We start from the raw sequence: 24,871 nt of genomic DNA, 5'->3' as shown, positions 1-24,871 counted from the left end.
TTGCTTTCAAAGGGATTTCCATTTTATACTCAAAAAGGCTAATGTAATTTTAGATTAATTTTGCTTCTGTTAGTAAAACATCCTTTGGAGAGCTCCTTCCTGAAGTAGAATATTCCCTCCACTTTGGAGACTTCTACCTCTTTTGTAGTTGATTTGGCAACCACAATCGAGTTTACACCTTTTACTGAATATAACGCCTAGCCGCTTTTGAAAGTGCACCGTGAGTGCTGCTAAAGACTAATTTAGTTTAATCTGTTTGTTAGGGATGTACAGGTTACTTTGTTGCTACCATGTTGCCAAACTACATGGCAGTTGCTGGTATGTCAATTGACTGGGTCCAACAAAGAGCTCACCTGTGCACTAGACTTTTTTAGCATGGAGCATTTATGAAAGTAAGGCCTGATTAATAGAGCTCACTTCCGGGACAGAATAACCAGCTGCATTTTGCATTACAAAAATAAAATATAAAAACCCTGGCTGGCATACCGTCTCCAGATGATGGGCCTGGCACTTCAGGGCCTCACCCAGCTGCTCTAGTATGAATAGCTGTGACATCTTAAAGCAGAGGTCTTCAAACTGTGAAAAGTAAAAAAAAGAAATTACATTTTTTTAATTTTTTTTTTTAGATTGGGGATAGGGCAGGGGCGGCTTACATTGTCGGACTGGGCCATAAAACTTTCTCAGGCACCAATGAAAAAGTGTCCCACAGTTGCAAATTAATATTCATTCCTTTAGGCAAAGACTGTTTGAATAGTATCCAAGGGGTGCTTTTTGTTAAATTCTAAGCACATTGTGATATTTAAAGACTGTTTATTCAGCAACAATGGTCAAAACTACTAGCTGCATAGTGAAGTAGCTCATCAAACTGGCCCACAATGGCTAAAAAAAGTGCCCCATTTTGACTGGCATACACTAGCATTTTGCATTTTTGGTACGGGCATTGCCCTATAGGCCAGTCTGAGCCTGGCAGCTCATCCATAATGGGCGAGGGGGCGTCCACCCAGTAGCCCCCTTAACCATTATGGAGGAGCTGAGGACCCAGCCTAGTGAAAGACTGAGCACTCCCTCAGCTGCTTTTTCCGGTTGAGGGAGCGCTCCTGGGCTGGCTGAACTGTCAAAGGGAAACACTGTTTCTCTTTGACAGTTCAGTTGCCCAGCTGCACATGCTCACTGACCCATGCAAGGTTGGGGGTGTTTTGCTTTGCCACCCTTGCATAGCTCATTGGAAATGCTGGCTGGGGCACTGCATGTCTGTTTGTGCGAGGGGGAGCTTCTGCGCCTCTTTGCACATACGGACAGAGCGACCCAGAGTGGGGGCATTTCAGGTCCCTGCAGAAGGTACGTTTATGTTAATTTATTTTTTATTTAAGTGTGTGTGTGTGTGTGTGTGTGTGTTTTGTCCATTGAGCTGATTTTGGCGAGTGGGGAGTTGAGGGGGAAGGAGGGTTGTACAACAAAGGCATTGTGGGACGGATGGTATTTTTTTTATCTATCATAGATGTCCAGTCAAAAATACCATGCTTTCCCCCTTGGCCTCCCCAGCGCAAATTGCAAACTGTTTGGCTTTTTACCCATTTTTTTTTAAGTATGCTCTTAAATGCAATGTTTTAACCCATTATTATAAAAAAAATTCAAGGGGGGAAAGCCCCCGGAACCCCCTTGATTGGTTTGGGCTTCCTCACTGCGCTCGATCGCTATGGCATTTTTGTGGGTAATATTTATGCCCCTCCACTTAAAAACTTCACAATCTCTCACTGGCCCTCGGACTGTGTTGGGAACTGGGTGGGGGGAGCCCAGGGCCTGTGATGGGAGCAGGATGGCCGGGAGCACTGAATAGTGGTGGGAGAAGGGTGGGGAGAGCCCATGGACTGGGTAGGAGTGGGATGAGAGAGCCCAGCGACTATACTGGTGGGGGAGCCCAGGGACTATACTGGGAGTAGGGTGCGGTGAGAGCGCACAATCGTTCATAGCCATTTGTACATACTGTCTATTTGGTATTTTTGGGGAGGAGGCCCGGCCTGCTCAAATTTTGCGCAGGGGGGGCTCAGGCCAAAAAAGTTTGAAGACCACTGCCTTAAAGGTTGTGCAGGTGAAGGGTTTGGTCGGGTAGGGGAGGGCATTAAAGTGTGGTGTGCGGTCTGCATTCTAGAGGCAGCAATCCTTTTATTATGTTTTTTGAACTCCTTTGTCAGCAATATAAAGGGCTGCAATGAACACACTTTTAAAAGGGGAGTTTGACAAATAAAGGGATTATGACAGGTAGTGATGAACAAAAAAAGTTTCAGGAAGAAACATTAAAATGTGAATAGATCTCTCTGTGGGTCTGAGATAATGTAACATAGTTTGAATGACTGGGCTGTGCTGACAAATCACTTTATTAACGTTTGATCGAGAGTTGGGGCGTGATTTGACTGTTTTCGATGCTTTCTCTGATCGACCTTTTGTCTGCGTTCCCATCCTATCCTCAACCCCAGCTGGAAGAGAAGACGGGCTGGCGCCGGAGCTGGAGGCCGAGCGGGGCCTGACACTGGTCCGACTGCAGGCGGTGGCCGCCCTCATCCGCGGATCCATCCGGAATGCTGGTGAGAAGAAAGTAGACAGGTTGCTGTCCTTCAGAAAGGTGTTTTATTTCAATGTTTGTGCTTATTGATCCAATAGGCCGCACAAACACATGTTTTCTAGACTCACATGGATGGCTGGCACCTGCTCGCGATGCCAAGCGCCAAGCTGCACTGCTGGCAATTAACACACGCTTCCTCGGGAATGAACGCGGTGGATTAATTAAACTCATTAAAAAAAAGCGACATGGAAATTAAATGCCCAAATTAATAAATAAATGTAAAATTTCTGCTTTTCCACATCTACGCAGCAGAAGATAATTACATACCTCACTTCACCTCAGTATTCTCTCGCCTCCGCTACACCCGCACACAAAATCTCTCCCTCCCCTTCTCTATCTTTCTCTCTCCAAAATCTTTCACTCCGTTTCTATCTCTTTCTCTCTCTCTTCGATTGTTTGATTCAAACACGTCCAGTGGCTCTTTTTGGCAGTGGCTTTAATAAGCTTAGCTTTTCAAGTATGTATCACTCATTAGCTATGCTAAACTTACATGTGAATGAGGCAGCGATAGTGCTGGCAGGCACTTGGCGTTCAGAAGAAAGCCCAGTAATATGTATTTTGCTGAGCGTTACATGTCCCCTGTTAAACACTTAAAATCGCGGGTTCCTTGGCTTGTGGACAGTGCCGTGGTTGAAGTGTGGGCCTCTGTTGGTTGGCTGCCACGGTGTGGGCCTCTGTTGGTTGGCCGCCACGGTGTGGGCTTCTGTTGGTTGGCCGCCACGGTGTGGGCTTCTGTTGGTTGACCGCCACGGTGTGGACCTCTGTTGGTTGGCCGCCACGGTGTGGGCTTCTGTTGGTTGGCCGCCACGGTGTGGGCCTCTGTTGGTTGGCCGCCACGGTGTGGGCTTCTGTTGGTTGGTTGCCACAGTGTGGACTTCTGTTGGTTGGCCGCCACGGTGTGGGCCTCTGTTGGTTGGCCACCACGGTGTGGGCCTCTGTTGGTTGGCTGCCACAATGTGGGCTTCTGTTGGTTGGCTGCCACGGTGTGGGCCTCTGTAGGTTGGCCGTCACGGTGTGTGCTTCTGTTGGTTGGCCGCCACGGTGTGGGCCTCTGTTGGTTGGCCGCCACGGTGTGGGCTTCTGTTGGTTGGCCGCCACAGTGTGGGCCTCTGTTGGTTGGCCGCCACAGTGTGGGCTTCTGTTGGTTGGCCACCACGGTGTGGGCCTCTGTTGGTTGGCTGCCACGACCAATGCTAGTCTGATTGGTCGATGAGTTTTTTAATCTGGAGTTTGAAGCAGATTGACTAAGAGGGTTGTTCTCCAATTGGTGGGGCCGGGTTTCTGAGCCTAGTGTGCCGTGGTCCTTGCCTGCAGTAGTGCGAGGGGGACGTTTCAGCTCCACTAACCACAAAACCTAAGAGCACTTAGATATAGGACTGCTTCCATTAAAAGAGAGGCACTGCAGAACCCTTCCTAACCTCACCATGCATCCCAAGAAAGCGATAATCGGAAAACAAGTTAAAAACGGAATACGCATAGACCCTCTCTTCTTCCTTCCCCTTATCCCTCACCTCTTTCATTATGGACTGGTACTTTGACAACTAACTGAGGTCAAACTGCAATGCAACCTTCTGTGTCATGTCAGGCCTCTGAAAATGCGTATTTTCCTTTTTTTTTCTTGTTTAATTATAAGTTTTATAAAGCACGGTACACTCATTGAAGTGTGTCAGAACACTGTCACGAAAACATGTGTAATCCAGCATATAAATGACAAGACCATTCATAAAAATTTAACAGAATAATTTCAATGTAACATGATGCAGTAAAATTAGGTGTAAGGCCAAGCAGATACAATTCTGAACGATAAGGCCTACTTCCTACAGTGTGGAAATAGATGCATACAAATGTGGGATGTAAATAAGGCCTTGTTCCTCAACCAGGTCCTAAGAGATGACCAAAGTTCATCAACTTCCGATCCTGGCAAGACCCACAGGGAGCGCAATCCAACAGGTGCAGCTGCTTCTGAAAAAGAGCATTATATTAAAAAAAAAAAAAGACCAATGAAACTGGACGACCGCTAGCAGCAGCACATCATATTTTTTCAGGCCACTTACACCACTGGTTTGAAGCGCTTTGAGGCACTTCACTTGTGTATAAGCGCTGTACAAATAAACATGTACTGGAAATGCTGCGTTTGTTGGCCAGTTTACTAGGAGTCTGCCAGTGAATCGCCTTATGGGTCAAACACAAACGCGAAAGCAGAATTCTCAGCCCTAAATTGGGACAGTTGTGCTGCCCACATTGCAGATGTGGGGATCTGGTCACCACTGCGATAGATGCCTGGGGTAGGGAAAGGTAGTGTTTATTGCAAAGATCTCGTGTCCCTGAATCTTCACACTGTGGTTTGGCTCTGCGTGGCTCTGCATGGCTGGCTCTGCATGGCAGAAAGGTGGTAGATGTTTGGTGTTGAGTGGAGTTGGAGGGACGCCTTCCTGTGGTCTGAAGGCCCAGTTTGTCCCAATGGCACAAAACAAAAGTGAACCTTTTAAATATTGGCTTTAACAACCATAGCAATGCAACAGTCAACCATGTATTCCCAAGATAGTGCTTAAGGTATTTTCAGGACTTTTAATCAAGTAAGACTGGATTATTAGCATTGAAGCCCTTCAAGAACGGAGTTATCTTTTGCCCAACTCCATGATCTCAAAAAAAGGTAGTGAGGTAGCCAACCGGTTAGGACTACGGGTGTCCAAGGTCTATTCCACTAGTGCAATTGTGCAAAGTTCCCGACTTAACAACTGCACAGTTTCCTGTGTATTTTCTGATTACGCTGATAGCAACTTTTTTTGTCCATTTCTCTAATTTTGTGGATGACATTTCCTGTAACTTCTCCTTGCAGCTAAAGATGATTGCATAATGTATGTTTACGAAGTTCACGAAAATACAACTGAGAGAAGCAGAAACCTATTTGCAAAGTGCATTTAGTTGAAAATAAAACATGTTTAAGCACATTTGAAAATGTGATTGCTCTCTAACATACATTCGAAAACAAAATGCACATAAGTGCATTTGCTGAAGTTTGTTACTGCTAAAGTGCATTTAGTGGGTTAGCATAAATCATAGTATTCAGAACCACATTTGCATCCCTCCCAAAAAAAGTAGTACAACATTCACCAAACATGTATTTATTAGTATATGTAATTTAATGCGAGGATTGCTTTAATATGAGAATCTCACAGCAGATCAAAGGGTGCCTGCATCCGGATGCCTTCATTCACGAAGATATAGTCAATCTCCACTCCCCGGGCAGCCACGAGAGGAAAAGAGGAAGTGCAATTGACATGCTGCTCCCTGCAGTGCATGGCATGCTCCTCTCTATTAGCCCCCTTTGACCTGGAAATAATAGTGTGTGTGAACTAATTTCAGCAAGTCGTGTTTTTCTGGAATTTTTCTCTGTCGCAACTTGCTTCGATAGGTCCAGTTAGCAGAATGTGTTTCTGGGTTACAGGGGTTTGATAAAAGGGGAAACCCAATTTGCAGGAATGTAATGGTGCTTAAGAAAAACTCTGCAACGTCCTGAAGTTTTCAAAACCTTACAGTACACTTCTTGAAGTATGCAGATGTGAAGTCCTGCAACTTCGCACAGCCGTAGTTACCAGGGCAAGCTGGCGATGAACTCCATATTGCAAAGCCAGTAAAGCTAGAAGCTCTTCTCTGTGTTAAGGGCATGACCTGAAAGCTCTTTGGAAAGCATTAGGGTTCTTTATGGACCTTGGCCCTTCCCAAAGTCTGCACGTAGTCTCGTTCCTTCTGCAACACGTTTCTGCTGCACATGTGCATAGGTCTAATTAACACACTGCAGTCATTTTATGGCCTATACTGCCTTTTCGGGCTCATTTCTTGCGTTGAACTGCATAGCATTAGTGACAGTGTGCATTCCACTTGCCAGCATGGTCACACTGTTCACAGCATGACTGCAGGACTGATCGAGCGCAGGCACAAGGATGACACTAGGTAGTATCACCATGCTCAGTGTTGACTCCACATGTAAACAAAAAAGTCACCAGCTTTCTTGTTCCAGGATAAACTTTCCACAATCTTCCATTTAGCATAGTCAAATTTGCCTGCATGGGAACTGCCCTATAAGCAGCAGTTCCCTTCTTTAGAGAAAGGTGGGGTTACACTGTAAGTCCCGGGAGGATAGCTCAGCGGCAACTTGTTCGCCTTGGAAGCAAGACGACACGAAACAACACAGGTTCGATCCCCGGGTCTGCGCTCAGAAACCTCTGGGTATTTAAGCGCGTTATAAATACGCAACTAAGGAAAAAAAAAATTACGCAACTAAAAAACAAACAATTCCTGTAACAGCACCTCGATGCCCGCAGACTGTGTGAGCGCTTTAGAAATGAAAATAGATAAATAAAGCCCCGCCAGCTAACCCCTCTTGCACAGTAATCTTTGAGCAGAAGCTAGTTTCCAAATGTTCCATCTTCCACCTGCCATTTGTTGGCATTTTGGATTGTCTTCTCAAAGAGTAGCGGTGTTGCTTGACAAGTCTTCAATGTGTGACTTCTACCTCTGCAACCCACCCGGGATAGAAAATAAACCTTAATAAGATGTGCATTACGATTTGGAATAGGGAGGTCCTACAAGAACAGACCCACCAAAACAGAAGTTATCGAAAGGAGTCCTGAGGCGAGTTTTTTTTAGAGCTGTATTTAAAGGAGCTGTGAGAAACTACATTTGACCCCATTGGCTATATTAATTGAATTCAAGGAATGGTATTACCCTACTTTCCCTTTTTATTTCAGTCCATGCCAGTTAGGTATTTATGTGCAAAAATAGCTTCACTCAGTATTATAAGTAACCCGCATATCATGCAACAAGCTTTGGTGCCTTGAACTGTAGGGAGGTTGGGCCCATCCGATTTTTTAACTCCATTACCAGGCTTCTATCCCCAAATTTCTCCAGCTCTTTATTGATTTAAACATAAAAATGGGTGGAAATACTTTTCTTTGTTCACTCTGCAGTAAGACATAATTCTGCCTTCCTTGATTTTGAGACTTAACTCTCTTCACTGGTATAGTTCACTTCTACAAAACGTTTTAATACATACTTGTAGAACTTAATATTTGCTTCAAATATCTCTTATATGCAGCAGAGATTTAATGAACGTATGTCTACTCGTTTACATGAAAATGCCTCTAGTCGACCTTTAGGGCTAGCTAAGTGACTGATCTCGGACACACCAGAAAAATACACACATTCTAGACATTGTTCAAACTGTTTGGATCTTCATCAATACATGTAGGGGTCTGCTGCCTCATCCAGACTAACACATAAGTACAACTGTAAGAACTCGTGAAAATAAAAGGTCTCTAGTCGCAAAAAATAATCTGCTCTCGGTTTTCCTTTACAAAGCAATACAGCGGCCCCACACCAGCTCCTAGGAGTCCAAAGCAGATGGTCCTCTTTTCTGCAAGTTATTGGGATCCAAACCCAAATTAGAACGATCTGATTCACAACAAGTTGAAGCCACTTCCAGGCCGTCAATAACGCGTGGAGGACTGGCGCTTCTCCTTTAAATTATATTTAATAATTAATATTTATAATTTATGTAGCATGCTGCCCGAAATAAATAGTATCTTGGCACTTGATAATATGTTCTATGACCGCCTTACTCCATGGTACTACATTACCTATTAGGGAATGCCAAGGTGCTGAGCATCACAGCCTACCAGCATACCAGTGACAGCAGATTTAACAAAGAGTTGTGACTTTAGAAAGATAATCCTCATGAGAACTATAACTTGAACTGCAAATGTCTTCCTGAAAGATCCGAGGAATCACAGCATTGTCAATAGGACCCACTTCTGCCATGTGTGACTTTGTGATGTCTTTTAACCCTTAGTGGTCATCAAGGACTATGGGATGGTGCCATACATCAAGATCTTCCTGGATATGGCTTGCTACCGGAGCACCTCCCTTCAGATCCTGGAGCAGTTGTCGGTCATCAACGCTGAGGAGTACATGAGCACGGTCATCGGTGTACTATGCTCCTCCACACAGGGGGAGTCCCAGCTCAGACTGGACACTCTTGGGGTGAGTAAATCTATTTGTCGGTTCCCTCTCTCCTGCCGTAGGGAGGGCTGCGGGGGACCTGCGGCTTGCTTTTTTGCAAAAAAAACGAAAACATTTAATCTCAGACAACCTTACATCTTTCCCCAACAGCCAATTGACACCATGCACAGAAGTGCACACGCATGCTCCATACTCCACAATTCCAATGTTCAGGTCTGCTCACCTGCATTCTGACTGACAAAGATGGACAGGTCTTTGCAAACATGAGCTCATGTGTACACAGTCCTTGAAGTTCCGGAGATAGTCATGAGATTAAACACGATTGTCCACCTTTGGATTGCAGACCAGACCATACATTTAACAATGTCGGAGGACGGGGCAGTGGGTGCCCCAGATGCACAGCGGAAAAGGCAGGAATGATGCATATGTTTTGGGAATGTGTAGTGATCTCAAGGTTCTGGGGAGAAGTGGAGAGAAGGTTGAGGAGAATTGGGTTAACGCATTTCATATGGAAGGCAGATGCCTGAGTGAGAGAAGCTAGGCCAACTACCTAGATGGTAGACCTAGCTGTATATTAGCAGAACCATGGATTGCTATGGCCTGGAAATCCAGTGGTGGATTGCACATAGATGACTGGCGGAGTGATCTTAGAAGATGGTCCACGGCGGAAACAACTGTAAGGTATAGGGTCTTACACAGAGGGATGAGGGAAAGCAGCGAAGAGGTGGGGGCTTGGAATGTGCTGGTATAGCTGATGGGCCTCTTACAAGATGACAAACCCCCATGTGAGACATAAGAGAAAATTGAGAAGTGGATTAACACATTTCTCCTCATTTGGAGAAATGAGGGGCATGGGGATGGCAGGGGGTCGGGATGCGGGTGGTCAGGGAAGAGGGCCTAGAATGGAACTGCGTCACTACTAGACTGAAATGGGGGGGGGGAGGGGTATGCTGTTCTTCAACAGTTTGTTTCTTTTTGCGATGTATTGTTATTTACAGTTATGATTATGTTGCAAAAGCACTGTTAAAGTGGAAATAAAATAGAAAAGGTAAAAAAATCCTTTAACATCGTCAGGGAGTGAAGATGTTTCTCAGAGAAGAAAGACAGACAGACTGGTATTCAGACTGGGGACTTGAGGGCAGACTGCAAGCAGCAAGGAAGCTCCGGCACACACAACCTGCAACGGTGTAACACATTGAGCATGAAGAATGGGTCAGATTGTGTGTATTCTGTACCCATGGGAAGGAATGTTCTGTTCATTGGGTGTGAGTGAAGTTATGTTGATAGGAGGGTGGGCAGGTAGCCCTAAATATGACGAGGAAAAGGGCCTGTACACTGTATCGTACAAGGAGAGGTGTTTGTGTGTAAACTTTGAAACAGTATATTTTTATTGTATAAGCACCTAACAAGCAAACAACAAATAAATATATAGAGTGGATGCGTCTCTCCACAGGGTGGGACCAGGATAAATCTGCATACATGGAACTTGTGAATTAGAGGAGTCTGTATCCGTGACTTGTGAAGGGAGACATGGGTGCACATTGAATTAGTGAAGACGAATTTCGTACACAGATTGTGAAACAGGTATAACGTATGCATGAAGGCAGTAGAAGGGACAATTATATACACAGGAACACGCTGTGGAGCTGGGGCATAGCTGAGCCCCCTGCCTGACTCCCACGCCATCTGTTCTGCCCCTGCCCATTCCTGGTGCAGCCTGCAATCTCCCACCTACCCAAATGTCTCTTGATGCCAGCGCATGCCAGACTGCGGACCATGTAACTCGGATGAAGACAGGGGTCCCCTACTGCCATTGGAGGGACTGGTGAAGAATACATTAAAAATGGCACCGCTGCTAGCCTGTTCAGTAGGCTCACCCTCCCTTCACCCTTTGTTAGTTCCACTGCCCGGATTGCACCATGCTGCCTCCTCTGGTAGTGACTTCCCCTTTTCCCTGTACTGTCCTGATTTACTCCCTCTCTCCGTCTCCAGGATTGCCTTGGTTGCCCTCGCCTCCTCCTCCACTGGCTGGTCCTGATTACCCCATCCACCTAGTCCCCCCTTCCTCCTTGGCTGTTCTCTTTGCCCCCGGCTCCCCCCTACTTCTATGGCTGGCCCTGTTAGCCGAATCGTCTCCCGCCGTGGCCTGTCCTGGTTGCTCCCTGCACCATTTCACCCTCAGATGGTCCTTGTGGCCCCCCACCTCCTCCACCCCTATTGTTCCCTTCCATCCTCTTCTCCCTGTCACCTTGCCGGTGCTGGTTGCCCCAACCCCTCCATTCTTGTTCTTTCTCTGGTTGTTCCAATTGCATAAACCCCTCTTATATCCTCCTCCTCTGACTTCTTACCCCTCACCCTCCGCCTATCCTCCTGCTGTTGTGTGGGATCCAATTGCTCATGCCCCCACTCGTTCTTGATCCCTTACCCGTGAACATGTAGTCACATTGTAAAGCACCCAGTAATGGGATTGCTACTATGATTATTTTTCCTATGTAAGAATCTTAGTTCACAAAACATATTTTCTGCTTATAAATACAAGGGAATATTATGTTTGTTTTCTTTGTGTTTCATATAGCACACACATGCTGCCTTCCAGAGACCACTGAGCCCTTTGCAACGCTTGACACTGGAGTGTGCGGCAAAGCTAAAATAAGACAAGGTTCACAACTGATGAACCCATATGCATGCATCATTGTAGGCCTAACCCCGACCCTCACCCAAAATGATTTGTCTCACAACTTTTTGTCAAGTGTTGGCAATAAAAGGCTGTAGGATTTTATTGTACAGATATGGTTATGCAGATTAACAAATAATCACATATCATAATAATATCATACTTCTGGGCACCGAGTCCTGAGGTTATCCCTCTGGCCCGTGCCGCCTTCTCATGTCCCACGACTCGTTGTGGACACCGTCCAGTGCCCTGTACCTCTTTCCCTTTGTTCTTCTCCCTTATTTGTAGGGTGGGAGGGTTTTGTGTTAAGAAGCAAAGTGTGGAAGACGCTGAGTAAACAGCGAACCTCCTGTCTGTTTGGGTCCCCGTTCAGGGTCCACAAACAGATTGTGTTTTCTTAGAGCATTCTGCTCTTATTTATAAGACCCAGGAAAGCCCTGGGTCTTTGATGTATATAGTAGTGGGGGCTGTGCGCCAGCCCCCGGCTGGATAGCCGACATGTCTGGCCCCCTGAGGAGGGGGCAGGTCTTTGAACCTGGGCCCTGCGTGCCTGTTGGTTTTCCGCAGGTGCTTAGCACCTTGTCGTTTGGAGGAAGGGCGAGGAGCTTGTTCGCACCTCACCCTTGCACCTCACCCTTCCTTGGCATTGTGTGACAGAGACTGCATGTCTCTGCGCTTGTGGGAGAGAGTAGCAGGCCTGGGGGCGGGGGCTGCCCCTCTCCTAGCTTGCCAAATGGTAACATCATTTACTCTGCCTCGACTTGGGCGGCCCTGCATCATTGCCCATAACTGATGAACCCATATGCATGCATCATTGTAGGCCGAACCCCGACCCTCACCCGAAATGATTTGTCTCACAACATTTTCTCAAGTGTTGGCAATAAAAGGCCGTAGGATTTTATTGTACAGATATGGTTATGCAGATAAACAAAAAATCACATATCATAATAATATCATACTTTTGGGCACCGGGTCCTGAGGTTACCCCCTCTGGCCCGTGCCGCCACACATGGGCAGGTTACCGGCTGGCCGTGTTCCCCCGAAAGTATCTCCTAATAACAGCCTCTAGATGCGAGAGTTGACGAGATTTCCCGAAAGAAATGTTCCATGGCTTGGATTGATAGGTGGGTGCCGTCTTTGTGAAAAAGATCCGGGTCGCCCAGGGTAATGGCCGGGTGTTTTATGAAACCCAGCCCTCTTGCTGTACAGAATTCCTCTAATCCCCTGTTGAGTTTTCTTCTAGCAATGTCTACCGATTTGTAACAGTGTTCCCCCAGCCACTTCTTTCTGGGAAGGATGGCCGAAAAATATATTTCCGTTTCCCTGCAGTTGTGGGAAATGTCCGCCAAGGAGGAGCAGATTTCCTCAAAAAGATGTCTCCTTCCTGAGTTCACCAGGTCATTGCCCCCTAAGTGTATTATGAGAAATTCTGGCGGGTCTCTGTATGCGACCAGCTCTGCTAATGTTTCGTGGATGTTGGTCCACCGTAGGCCCCTGTAACCCCACCATGAGGCGATGGTGTTTCTAAAAGGCGGACCTTCTTTGGTTTCTTCCCCCCATCGGCCTGTCCTGAAGACGAATGAGTGGCCGACAATCCATGCTGAGTTGAGTGAGGTCTTCCCGTTGCCTGATGGTTCTGCAAGGGGGGGGGATGAGGAAGAGAAAAAACAGGCATGGCTATATCAGCTGTGGTCTGATGTATCTTTTGTAGCAATCTGACTTCCATCCCCCTATGTTTTTTAGCTGTGTAGGTGCCAGGCCTCCCTGCCACGCCGCGGTGGCGGCACCTATTCTGAAGGAGTGGGTACCAAAGTCCTTTGGGTCCCATCCCGCGTTGCTGATCGCTTTCATCAGCACCCCTTTAAATTGGTAGCGGCTTAGTGCAGAGGCATCTCGATGTATTAAAAACCTCCCCCCAACCTTGGGCGTTTGTGCGTAACAAAGATTGATGATACATACTAGGCAGTTTGTTGCATCGTCGATAATATTTTTTTTTTAAATGTTTTAAAACATTTATTTTTATTTTTTTTTATTGACATTTAGTTTGCAAAAAAGGACAAACTTTTTAGTCATTCCTTTCAACTTCAGCTTCAAGCTCAACTTTTACAACATTTCACACTATTTCTAGTCATTTTATGTCATCATTAGAGATGCTGTGGTAGGATCATGTCCATGAAGTTCACAACTGCGCAAGTCAGTTGGCTGTTGGTTCCTGAGATTAGGTAACTCCACCAGTCTCCCATGTTCCCATTTTTTGGTGCGTAACTCCCAAGATGAAGTGAACGCTGAGCTACTATTTTGGGACATCTTATTATCAGATGTTTGCTTGTTTCAATGCTTTCAAAACATTTTATTGAGTTATAGACACAACCAAACAATACAAACCAAACAAACAGTGCATGTTCCAACAGTTTCATTACACTTTCTTAACTTCTAGCAACTACTTTCCTTATCCCACCCCCCTCTACGAGTCTATTGCATTAAACCTTCAGTTTCCGCATCCTGTTTTTCGGTCTCCTCTTCAACAGGCTCCTCCGGGTCATCTAATGACCCAAACAGTTCGCTTATCAGCAATTTCCAGGCCATCAGGGACTCAGTCTCCTCCTCCCCCCCTGTACTACTCGCTTCTTGCCATGCCATGGTTTCGGCTTCCGCCCATTTTTGCAAATCTCTCCACCACACCTCTACCTTTGGCACGTGGCATGACTTCCATCCCATGGCAATCCTCCTCTTTGCAAGCACATAAGCCAGATCCCTCGGCTTACTCACGTGCCTGAGCTTCTGTGGTCTTGGTAACCCCCCCAGCAGACAGGCCCACACTGTATCCACTACAATCTTGACCCCTTTTTCTTCCAGTTTCCCTTTCACTCCCCTCCAGAAACGTTCTATGATCGGGCATGACCAGAACATATGCACCATGCCCACGTTCTCCTCATCACACTTGGGGCATGCTTGCCGTCCTGCATTTTCAAACCTCGATATCCTCCAAGGCGTCATATATGCTCTATGCGTTATGTCCAGTTGAATCTGTTTCAGCCTCGCGTTTCTAGACACCTTCTTATGATACCCCTGCACCCGTTCCCACATCCCGTCTTCCATCGGGGCTCCAACCTCCATTTCCCAATCTAGTCTCAACTGCGTGACCTCCTTCCCCACTTTAGAAATCAGCATTTCATACAATCTGGAAATCTCACGACCCCCCTCAGCTATGTCGTATATCATGTCTATGGTGGCATCTGATTCTTCCTCCAACACAGTTTCAGGCCATGTTCTCTTAATCCTCTGCACCATTCTATGATACGTAATATACTGGCCCTCGTGCAACCCAGTTTCTTCCCGCAGCCCCTCAAAAGTAATACTAGAGCCCTCCCGCCAAATATCACCCATTGTTGCCACCCCAGCCGGTTCCCAGTGGTTCCTGAGTATCATTCATAGCTGCGCGTCTTCCCCCGTCAATACAACCAGTGGTATCTGCGGTGAGCATGGGGACGGGTTCTGCATCATTTGACATGCCCTGCCCCACACCTTCCACCCCAGTCGCATCATTTTAGGGCGCCCCACCATTTCCGCCCTGGGTACCCACATCATCTCTTTCAAATAAAAAGGTGCACAATCACGCCCAAACAGCCTAAATTCTGAGGTTTCTTCGTCAGAGAGCCATTTGGCAACATACTGTAACTGGCTTGCCACGTAGCACGCCTCATAGTTGGGCAGCTTTATCCCTCCTTTGTCATGGAAGTTCTGTAGCTTCCATAACGCCACTCTATTTCGCGTGCCATGCCACAAAAAGTCCCTACACATGCTATTCAGTTTGGTGACGAACTTCTTAGGAATCAGGTACGGTATGTTCCCGAAGTAGTGTAGGAGCCTTGGCAGGACCACTATCTTTAGCATTGCTCCCCGCCCCATCATCGCCAAGGGCAGCTTTGCCCAAAATTGCATGCACTTATCAATTTTTTTAATGGCTACTTCTGTGTTGCACCTATGTTCTTCCTCCACGGTGTGGTATATATCTATCCCCAGGTACCGAAATGTGCTAACCGCCCACGGCACTTGCAATACAGGTAGTCGCTCCGCTGGAATCCCCATGTACCCCCCTAATGGGAACATGCTGGACTTCTGGGGGTTCACTGCTATACAGGACAGCACAGTGTATCTCCCCAGCACTTCTAGGATGTACTGGAGATTTTCATCTAGGAATCGCAAGTACAGCAGCATGTCATCTGCATATAGGGAGATCAGATGCTGCTCCCCTTTCACCTCAATGCCTATGGTATCATATTTCTGCCTCAGATATATTGCTAGAGGTTCCAGGGCCAGTATGTAGAGCATTGGAGACCACGGACATCCCTGTCTGGTACCCCTGCTGAGCTGCCACCTTTCCGATATCACAGATCCTGTCCTAACTCTAGCCAGCGGTTCGCTATATAGAATTTTCGGCCACCTTACATATCCATGTGCTAACCCGTAGTACTTCAGGGCCGCAAGCAGCCATGGCCATTTAACGGAGTCAAAGGCCTTGATTGCATCCAAAGACACAATTGCCATTTCCTCATCTCTTTCTCTGCCAAACTCAATGATTCTCTGGAGTCACCTATGATTATTGGTAATGTTTCTATGAGGGACATAGCCCGTTTGATCCGGGTGTATTAGTTTGCCAATAACCTTCTTCAGTCTATTAGCTAAGACATCAGTTAATATCTTGCTGTCTTGATTCAGTATTGACAAGGGTCTATAGGAACCACAGCTGTGCCCAGGTTTATTAGGTTTGGGGAGCGGTATTATGTCGGCCTCTCTCAGTGACTCCGGTAAGCATCCCGTCTCGAACGCTTCGTTTAACATCTCTAACAGTGGAGGGAGAACCTCTTCCATGTATACTTTGTAAAACTCACTAGGGAGTCCATCTGACCCTGGGGTTTTACTAGTAGGCAGCTGCCTCACCACCTCCCCTAATTCTTCCAAGGTGATCGGGGTATCTAGTTCCTCTCTCTCCTCCTCACTTATCTTGGGCAACCCCATGTCCTCAAGCGTTTCTTCCATCATAGCGCGACTACTCTCCCCGTTGTCTCCGTATAATACCTTATAATAATCCACAAACGCTTGATTGACTCCTTCCTGGGTGTCCTCTACGCTACCATCTTCTCTTTCTATAGTCCTGATTGTGACTCTGCGGGTCTCACTCTTATATAACCATGCCAAAAGTCTCCCCGGTTTATCACTTCCCGCATGCTGTCTCTCTACGTATTTTTTATAATTAAGGTTACACAATCTCTCCCAATATTCTGCACATTTTTGCTGTAGCCTAAGTGTCAATTCTAGCTTCTCTGCTGTATCGTCTCCGCCCCTTAAGGCCTCTTCTAATTTTTCTTCCGTCTCCTGCAGTTCGGCTAAAACCCCACCTTGTAGGCCCTTGGATTTTGCTATGGCTACCCCTCTCATGACAACTTTAAAGGCCTCCCATAGTGTTCCCGCCGAATCCACGCTCCCAGTATTTGTTTCAAAATAATTTACAATCTCCTCCCTCAAGTCCTCCCTAAAAAAGGGGTCTCGCAACGCTTTCGGTCGTAGGTGCCATGTCAGGATCCTCGCTCTCGGGGGGGCAGTATTGCCATGCGAGAATCAGGGGTGAATGGTCCGAAAGGACCCTGGCCTTGTATTCTATTTGTGCGATCTCCGCTATCATTTCGGGTGATGTGAAGACATAATCCAGCCTCGCTGACAACTGCTGTGGGGCAGAATAATGTGAATATTGCCTATCCTGGGGGTGCCTATCTCTCCATGCATCCTCCAGACCAAAGTCGTCCAGCAATTTCTGTAACGCCTTGGCTGCAGGGGGCGGTCTATCCATCTTCCCATCCGATCTGTCCACCCTTGGGTTCAACACGCAATTGAAGTCCCCTCCCCAGATCATCGCGCTTCCTACGCATGTGCTCAAATTCGCACTCAATGTTCTAATGTACGCCGCTGTGTTCTGGTTCGGGGCATACGTGTTAACAATGTTTATCGCCCTGTTCTCCACCAGTCCCCTCAGTATAACCATCCTCCCGTCTGTCTCAGTCACCACTTGCAATCGCTGAAAAGGGACATGTGGCGCCACCCAAATGAGCATTCCTCTCGCATAAGCAGAGTACGATGAGCCCACCAACACTCCTTTCCACTTCCCAGCAATGTGTCCATCCTCTCTTGTGTAAGGTGGGTTTCCTGCAGCAATGCAATATCTATTTTCTGCCTGTGCAGGTACAACATAACTTTGTTCCTTTTTAAGTAGCTGTTGAGCCCCCGCACGTTCCATGTAAGTATTTTAAGGTCCCCCATGGCCTGTACAAGTTCTGTCCCTCCTCCCCCAGGTGCAGTCTGACTTTGAATTCCAATCCAATTTGTAAAGGCTCGTATCCCACTCTGAATTCCCTTTAACCAAAAACACCCCAAACTTCCCGTTCCACCTCCCTTCCGCCTCCCGTCCCTTCCCCAACATCACTCCCCCCAACAGTTGCCCAGCTCCATCCCTGGATCTCAGGCTCCCCTGCATCTAGCTCTTTCTGGCTCTCGCCTGTACTCGAAGCTCTGCAGGGTGAGGCCGCCCTAGTGGCCAACCTACTACAACTATAATTCGGGGGGTAGGGTGCTTTCGCCCCGCCGCTCCTATGTCACTTCGGGTTAACTACACATTGCTATACAATTTGCATATATGTACATGCTACTATATTCCAGTCCTTTAAGTCTGTTACACTCAGCAGTATCTTATCAAAATATCAGCCTCCTACAGCCGCGCCCGTTAATCTTAATCTTCATCTAGGCACCCCTGGGGTGCTCACTCGACGACTTAACAGTATGCATACCAAATCCCAGTCACATATCGTGTCCCTCTTGGGTCTCTTCCGTGTCTCGGTCCGGGCAGCCCTGCAGATCCAGCCACGTCGTTGCTTCTTCAGGAGTGTAAAAAAAACATTTTGCTCTTGTGCACCACCTTCAATTTCGCAGGGTACAGAAGCATATATTTTATCCCAGCCGCGCGCAGCCTTCTTTTGATTGCCACATAGCTGTACCGTTGTCTCTGGACCAACATAGTGTAGTCCGGATACGCCGTGATGGTGCTCGAGGCCCTTTCGATTGTTCCCCCTTTTCAGAAGTACTCCAGTATTTTCTTGCGGTCTTTGTAGTTCAATATTTTGGCGATTATTGCCCGGAGAGGGGCCCCTGGTCTCGGCTTCCTCATAAGGGCTCTATATGCACTCTCCACCGCGAATCCCTGCGAGAGTTTTCCAGCCCCAATTCCTTGTAGGAGTAGGTTCTCGACGTAGTCTGTCGGGTCCTGTCCCTCCTCACCCTCCGGCAAGCCCACCACGCGAATATTGTTCCTCCTCGCTCTCCCTTCTGCTTCCTCCACTCGAGACTCCAGGTTAGCTACCTGTTGTTTGAGTACATAGATCTCCTTTGCTTTGGCGGTGCTGGTGTCCGTGTTAGTTTTCACCGCACCTTCCAGGCTGCTTGTTTGTTCCGCCAGCCCCCTGACATCTTGCCTCAGCAGGGTGACTTCTATGCCTACTGCGTCTATTTTAGCCTCCAGGGAAGTGCGCAGGTCTGACATTGCAACCCCCCAAGAGTCTTTCAGCTCCATGATGGCCTCTAAAATCTGATGGTTTTCAGCCACTGTGGTGCCCTCCGCTGGTGCCATGGAGCCTTTGGGCGCGATGGCCGCAGGAGAATGTTGCGTTTTGGCAAAAATATCCATTGTGGGTTGCTTATTCTTGTTCTTGCTCACGGCCCCTCGCGTCGACATTCTGTGGCCTCCGTTATGCCTCGCTGTCTCGATTCAGCATCTGCGTGCCTCCCCAACTGTCTTTTCCACCCTTATCATCTACTGTAGTACTCTTCAAGCAGTCGCACCGTCCGCCACCTCTCACCGCGGCTTTCTGCTCATCGATGCTGAGCGAGCGAGCACTTCATATGTCCATCATGGCGCGGCCTATCTATTTGCACCCCCGCTGCCGCCGGGCTCTTGCATTCCGGGTCAGCATGCAGGCCAACGTGACACAAGGCTTACCGCCGCAGGGGTTTCGCTCCGTCTCCACTTCGCCATCATCATTCTTTCCCCGCGGCTGCCGTCTCTATTCTGCCGCTCCGGGTGCTTCAGTTTCGTTTCCTTTGTTGTCAGCCATCTTGCGTGACAATGGACCGAGCAGCCGCTGTCTTCGCCGAGCGATTCCTCCAGTTCCACACATGATTCACTCTGTCTTTATACAGTGAGCAGAACACACGTTCCCATGCATGTATAGTCAATCCTGGAACCAGTAGTGCCTTTTTGTAGGTAATTTTCACGGATCATATGTCGGATCCTCCGGAGCTGCTCAGGAAACACATCCTACTCCATGGCTGCCCAAGCCACGCCCCCAACAAATATTAATGGTTCTTTTGGCCCCAGTTTTTGTCTGTTGGATTTCTATGTTGACGCTGTCAAGTCTGACCCTGACCTCCATAACGCCTAAACCGTTTGTGGCCTTGGTGCTGGAGGCGATAAGCTCTCCCACCCAAAAAGCCCCGAAATGGGCCAGAAAGAATGCTGTTTTGAATAATATGATCTCATATGGGTGCCAGCATATGGTTTCTAACTGGTCTGCTATTTTTACCAGTTTGCTGAAATGAAGGGGGCGGCGGGTGTCTACCTGGGGCCCTTCTACTCTAGCCCGTCCTTCATGGCGTAGGAAATGAGGGCGTTGGGAGTGGGATCTGAGTCACCCTGTAATTTTGAGAAATATGAGATTGCTATTAGGTGCCTTTTAAAACCCTGCTCGTGCGCCCATTTGAAGAATGTTTCTATGTCTTTAATCGTTATTAACTCGACATGGTTTAAACCTGTGGCTCTAAATACTGTTTGCAAACACTTACTGTACTGTGCTGCTGTAGTGCTTGCCAGGGCTTTCTCTGCCATCTCTATTAAGAAACCTGAGCCAAGGTTCGTATATTCTATGGGCAGGGGGTTGTTGGCACCTGTCTTAAAGGTGCCTGTATCACTTTGGACATCCCGGCCTGGGCTCTCTGGCGCTGGCGTTGATGTCGGTTTTTCTTGGCACCCGTTTTTGAGGTGCCTGTTTTTTGTTGAGCATCCCGGCCATTGCTCTTTGGTGCCGGCGTTGATGCCGTTATTTTTTGGTTCCCATTATTGCCCAGCATTCTGCTGGTATTTGCATCATCTGTTCGTGGGCGTGCGGCGCTAGCTCCCGGAATCTTGGCCACTGAAAGCGAGACAAAGCATCTGCAATATTATTGTCTGCTCCTGCAATGTGCTTTGCTTTGACCACAATGTGTTCTTGTAGTGTGACCATTGTAATGGCTCGTAGTACTTTCAGCACTAAAGGGCATTTAGTGGATCTTCTGTTTATGGAGCCTACCATGGCGATGTTGTCGCACCAGACCAAGAGTTCCGTGTTCACTAGCTGCCTGTCCCAGATGTGTAAAGTAAGCCAGATGGGAAATATTTCTAGGATGGTGATGTTTCTTGTCCACCCTGCCGCTTGCCATGTTATGGGTCAGTGTCCTGCCACCCATTCTGTGTCTAGTATGGCTCCGAACCCCCTGCTCCCGGCTGCATCAGTGAAAAGGACCCTTTTTGTCGATGTGTTCAATGGCGTACACCAAAGTGTTGTCCCGTTAAAATCTTTAAGGACATTTCCCCAAATTTCCAGATCTTGTTTCACCTCTGCACCTAGTCGGATGTGTAGGTGGGGTTTGGTGTAAGATTTGATTTTTAGTTCCAGACTTCTGGAGAATACCCTCCCCTGAGGGATAATTCGGGCTGCGAAGTTGAGGCTTCCAGCTAGTGACTGGATTTCTTTCACTGTGCCTTTGTCTTATGTTGGCAATCTTTGTATTTTTTCCAGGAGTTCTGCTATTTTTGTTTCTGGAATTTTGGATAGGCCCTTTGCACAGTCTATTTCAATGCCTAGAAAGGTTATGTTGGTGGCTGGTTTGGTTGTTTTATTGGCTGCCAGGGGGATGCCCCATTGCGCGGCCATTTGTTCAAACGTCGCCAGGGCTCTGCTGCATTCTTCAGAGTTTGCTGGCCCCATTACCATGAAATCATCGGGGTAGTGTACTATCATGGACCCTGGTCTCTGTCTTTGAAAGGCCCCTTGAAAAAAGCAACTGAATTGCTCAAATAGGGCGCAAGATACTGCGCATCCCATGGGGAGGCACCTGTCTACATAGAATTTGTTATTGAAAGTGAAACCTAGCCATTGGTGTGAGTCTGGGTGAACCGGCAGAAATCTGAAAGCAGATTCAATGTCCAGTTTGGCCATCAGGGCGTTCGTGCCGCATTCCTGTATGAGTCTTACCGCTTCTTGAACGTGTGTGTTTGATACCGCTGATTCTGTGTGGGGAATGCCGTTGTTTTAGTGATTGGCCTTTGGGATAAGATAGGTGATGAATTAGCCTCATTTTCCCAGGTTCTTTTTTGGGGACCAGACCTAGAGGCCATATTATGTACTCTTTGAGAGGTATGAGGTCCCAAAGTCCTGCAATCCTGGCTAGTAGTAATTCCTTCTTAATTTTGCTTTCAACCATTTGTGGGTTGTCCCTGGCTGACTTCAGGTTGTTTGGAACTTTCAGGGACCTGATGCCCTTGAACGGGATGACAAAACCCTGGGTGAAACCCTGCTGGATTGTTTCACTGGTTTCTTTGTCTGGATAATTCATGAGAGCCTCTCTAAAATTGTCTGGGTTGATGGGTAAGCAGCCCGGGGTTAGACAAGGGGTTGGCGAGGTGGATCTGATGTTATTCTTTTGTATTTTTGGCTGGTAATCTGGTGCAGTTACTCGCTGTGTGGTCACCATTGCAGTTTGTGCACGTGTGTTTGTACCAGCATTCTTTTCCCCATGTGCACTGGTTTTTCCCAAAGTTTTTACAAGGGGTGTTAGCTTTCTGGGAATGGTTTGTTCTGCCTGTGGGTATTAGATTTAGCCCCCCAAGGCTGTTTTTTCCGAAAGGACTGCTCCCCTTTTTTGTGGTTTTCATTGTCAGAGGGTCTGGGGCCCTGTGAGTTTTTGTATTTTTGGGAGTTATCTGCGCGGTCTCTTCTTCTGAATGAGTCTCTACATTTAACATGTATAAGTTGTTCTGGACCTCGTCCCATTCTATGCCTGGCCTCTCTGACATGCTTCTCCTGAATCTAATATCGTATGCTAGCCAGTTTTTTCCTTTCTGAGCGATTTTTACTTCTCTGATTTTGTCTACGTATGCCCATAATTTTCTGCCATCATGGGGACATTTTTCCTCATAAATAGTTGCCAAGATGGCGAAAGCCTGTAGCCAGTTGTCCCAATTCCGTTCTACCTGGGCATTTCTGGCTATGGCTTTCTCTAAAAGCATCCTTTCCTTTGCGTTTGGCTTCTATCGGCGAAAAGATTTCAATTAACTCTTTCGCCCATATGGCTTCTTTGATTGTTACATCAATGTTCCATGCTAAACACCTTTTGTATCTGTTCAATATTTCTGCTTGAAAAGATTTAAGTTTTTGGTCTAATTGGGAACTAATAATCATTACTGTGTCTGGTGGGTTGCTGTTGCTCGCTACTGACTGTCCTGGGGTATTCGCATTGGGGAATGACCATGCTTTTAAAGCACCTGTTCTGTCAGGAGCTACCATTATTGGCGTAGTTACAATTGTGATGGCTGATGTTGGTGTTGTTGGCACCTGTGTTATTGGTGTTGCTGGAACTGGTGCTGCTGTAGGTGTTGGGGGGGGGGGGGTGACTGTGATGTCCGGTACTAGTGGTACGGTGGGGTCTGCATGCCTGGACTCGGCTGTGGGAAGTGTTTGTTTGCCCCTTATTTCTAGCATTAACTGTTGCATCTCACTCATGTTCTCGTACAATTTAGACTGTTTTTTGTTACCTTTTCCCATGCCTTCTGCAGACTTCCTTCTCTTTGCCGGTGTCGTCTGGTCCTCATGGCTGGTTGGTAGGCGGACCCCTTCCTTTGGTAAGCCGTACATATTTTCTCTGACCCAGGCCCAGCCGTAGAGTTCCGCTGCCTCCATGGCTGCTAGCAAGTGGGGCGATTTTGGTTTCTGGGATGGTGCTCCAGGTGCCCGTGATTTTGGCTTGGGACCCATGTCTTTTTAGGTCTCTCAAGTTGAAATAGACACGGCCGCCTGCTTCTGGGCACTTTGTTTCTTTTTTCCCCACGCTCATTCGTGCCGGCCTTGGATCTTGCTTCTACACACGTCCTCCCCGGGGTGTCTACTGTTTCAGCGCGTTTTCTCGCCGCTCGCCTGTAGCTTGACATTTTCTGAACAGTACAATGTTCAAAGGAGGGGAGAAAAGACGCTGCGTAAGCAGTGAACTTTTAAAGACTGCTAAAGAAGCAAAGTGTGGAAGACGCTGAGTAAACAGCGAACCTCCTTTCCGTTTGGGTCCCCGTTCAGGGTCCACAAACAGATTGTGTTTTCTTAGAGCATTCTGCTCTTATTTATAAGACCCAGGGAAGCCCTGGGTCTTTGATGTGTATGGTAGTGGGGGCCCCCAGCCGGATAGCCGACATGTCTGGCCCCCTGAGGAGGGGGCAGGTCTTTGAACCTGGGCCCTGCGTGCCTGTTGGTTTTCCGCAGGTGTTTAGCACCTTGTTGTTTGGAGGAAGAGCGAGGCACTTGTTCGCACCTCACCCTTCCTCTGCATTGTGTGACAGAGACTGCGTGTCTCTGCGCTTGTGGAGGAGAGGAGCAGGCGTGAGGGCTGGGGCTGCCCCTCTCCTAGCCTGCCAAATGGTAACATCATTTACTCTGCCTCGACTTGGGCGGCGCCGCATCATTGCCCATAACCGCAGCAAAAGGAGCAAGCATTTGTGCACCACATGCTTGATGCCTGAAGTCCTTAAATCCCTAATAGGGTTGCCACCCATGCATACCTTGTTTTATGGGGGGATAGAAGGGTCTCCTTACAGTCACTTGCAAGGCAGGGTGGGGGGCCCATTTGTAAGATTTCAAGTGTTAAGGGCCCTAATAATTCCCTGCCAGACTGAATTTTTCCTGTGCCAGCTACATTCTCTGGAATCTTAAGTCCTCTCGGATGAATCATAAAATAGACTGTAGGGTAAATTCATTGAACATCTCCTAGGAGTCACTAATGTGTATCCACCATGTGTGATAGTCCCTTGAAAGCAGAGGTCTCAGCAAGACACAGTCCCCCACTTTCTACTGGTAGCCCTCCCAACCTGCCAGTTTCAATTTAGGGTTACATTAGTGTTGTGACTGGTGATTGTTTAAATGGAGGGGCAAATATATTTCCCACACATATACACGGGCAGACAGCGTAGCAAGGCAGCCCGGACCAACCACTGGTGGCCCAAGAAGGTTTTCCAGCAGATAATTCTTTTTGAATAATGTGTTAAAATTGTGCATTATGCAGCACACTTTCCACGAAAAATTGGTTTTAAAGCCAGACAATTTGCAATTGGTTTTGTAGGGGAACTCATGAAACATATCGAATCGATGCAAGTCACTAACAATGCACAGGATGATTTCCCAATGCATGCTCATGATGCCTTTCCCCACAGTATA

General features: G+C 47.4%; 1 protein-coding gene across 4 annotated transcripts in view; it reads left to right on the top strand.

Annotated features, from left to right (window-relative positions):
• WDFY4 (WDFY family member 4) overlaps nt 1-24,871 on the top strand; it is a 1,820,746-nt gene that overhangs the window by 320,481 nt on the left and 1,475,394 nt on the right. For all 4 annotated transcript variants that reach the window (XM_069611160.1, XM_069611162.1, XM_069611161.1 and 1 more), the window contains 2 exons: nt 2,475-2,582; nt 8,472-8,662. In XM_069611160.1, the coding sequence (XP_069467261.1) occupies nt 2,475-2,582; nt 8,472-8,662 (299 nt within the window). The remainder of the gene's footprint in view (nt 1-2,474; nt 2,583-8,471; nt 8,663-24,871) is intronic.

The sequence above is a fragment of the Ambystoma mexicanum genome, chromosome 8 (genome assembly GCF_040938575.1).
Source record: "Ambystoma mexicanum isolate Mex_15411 chromosome 8, UKY_AmexF1_1, whole genome shotgun sequence".
Lineage (NCBI taxonomy): Eukaryota > Metazoa > Chordata > Amphibia > Caudata > Ambystomatidae > Ambystoma > Ambystoma mexicanum.
This window is presented reverse-complemented; position numbering and strand designations above follow the sequence as displayed.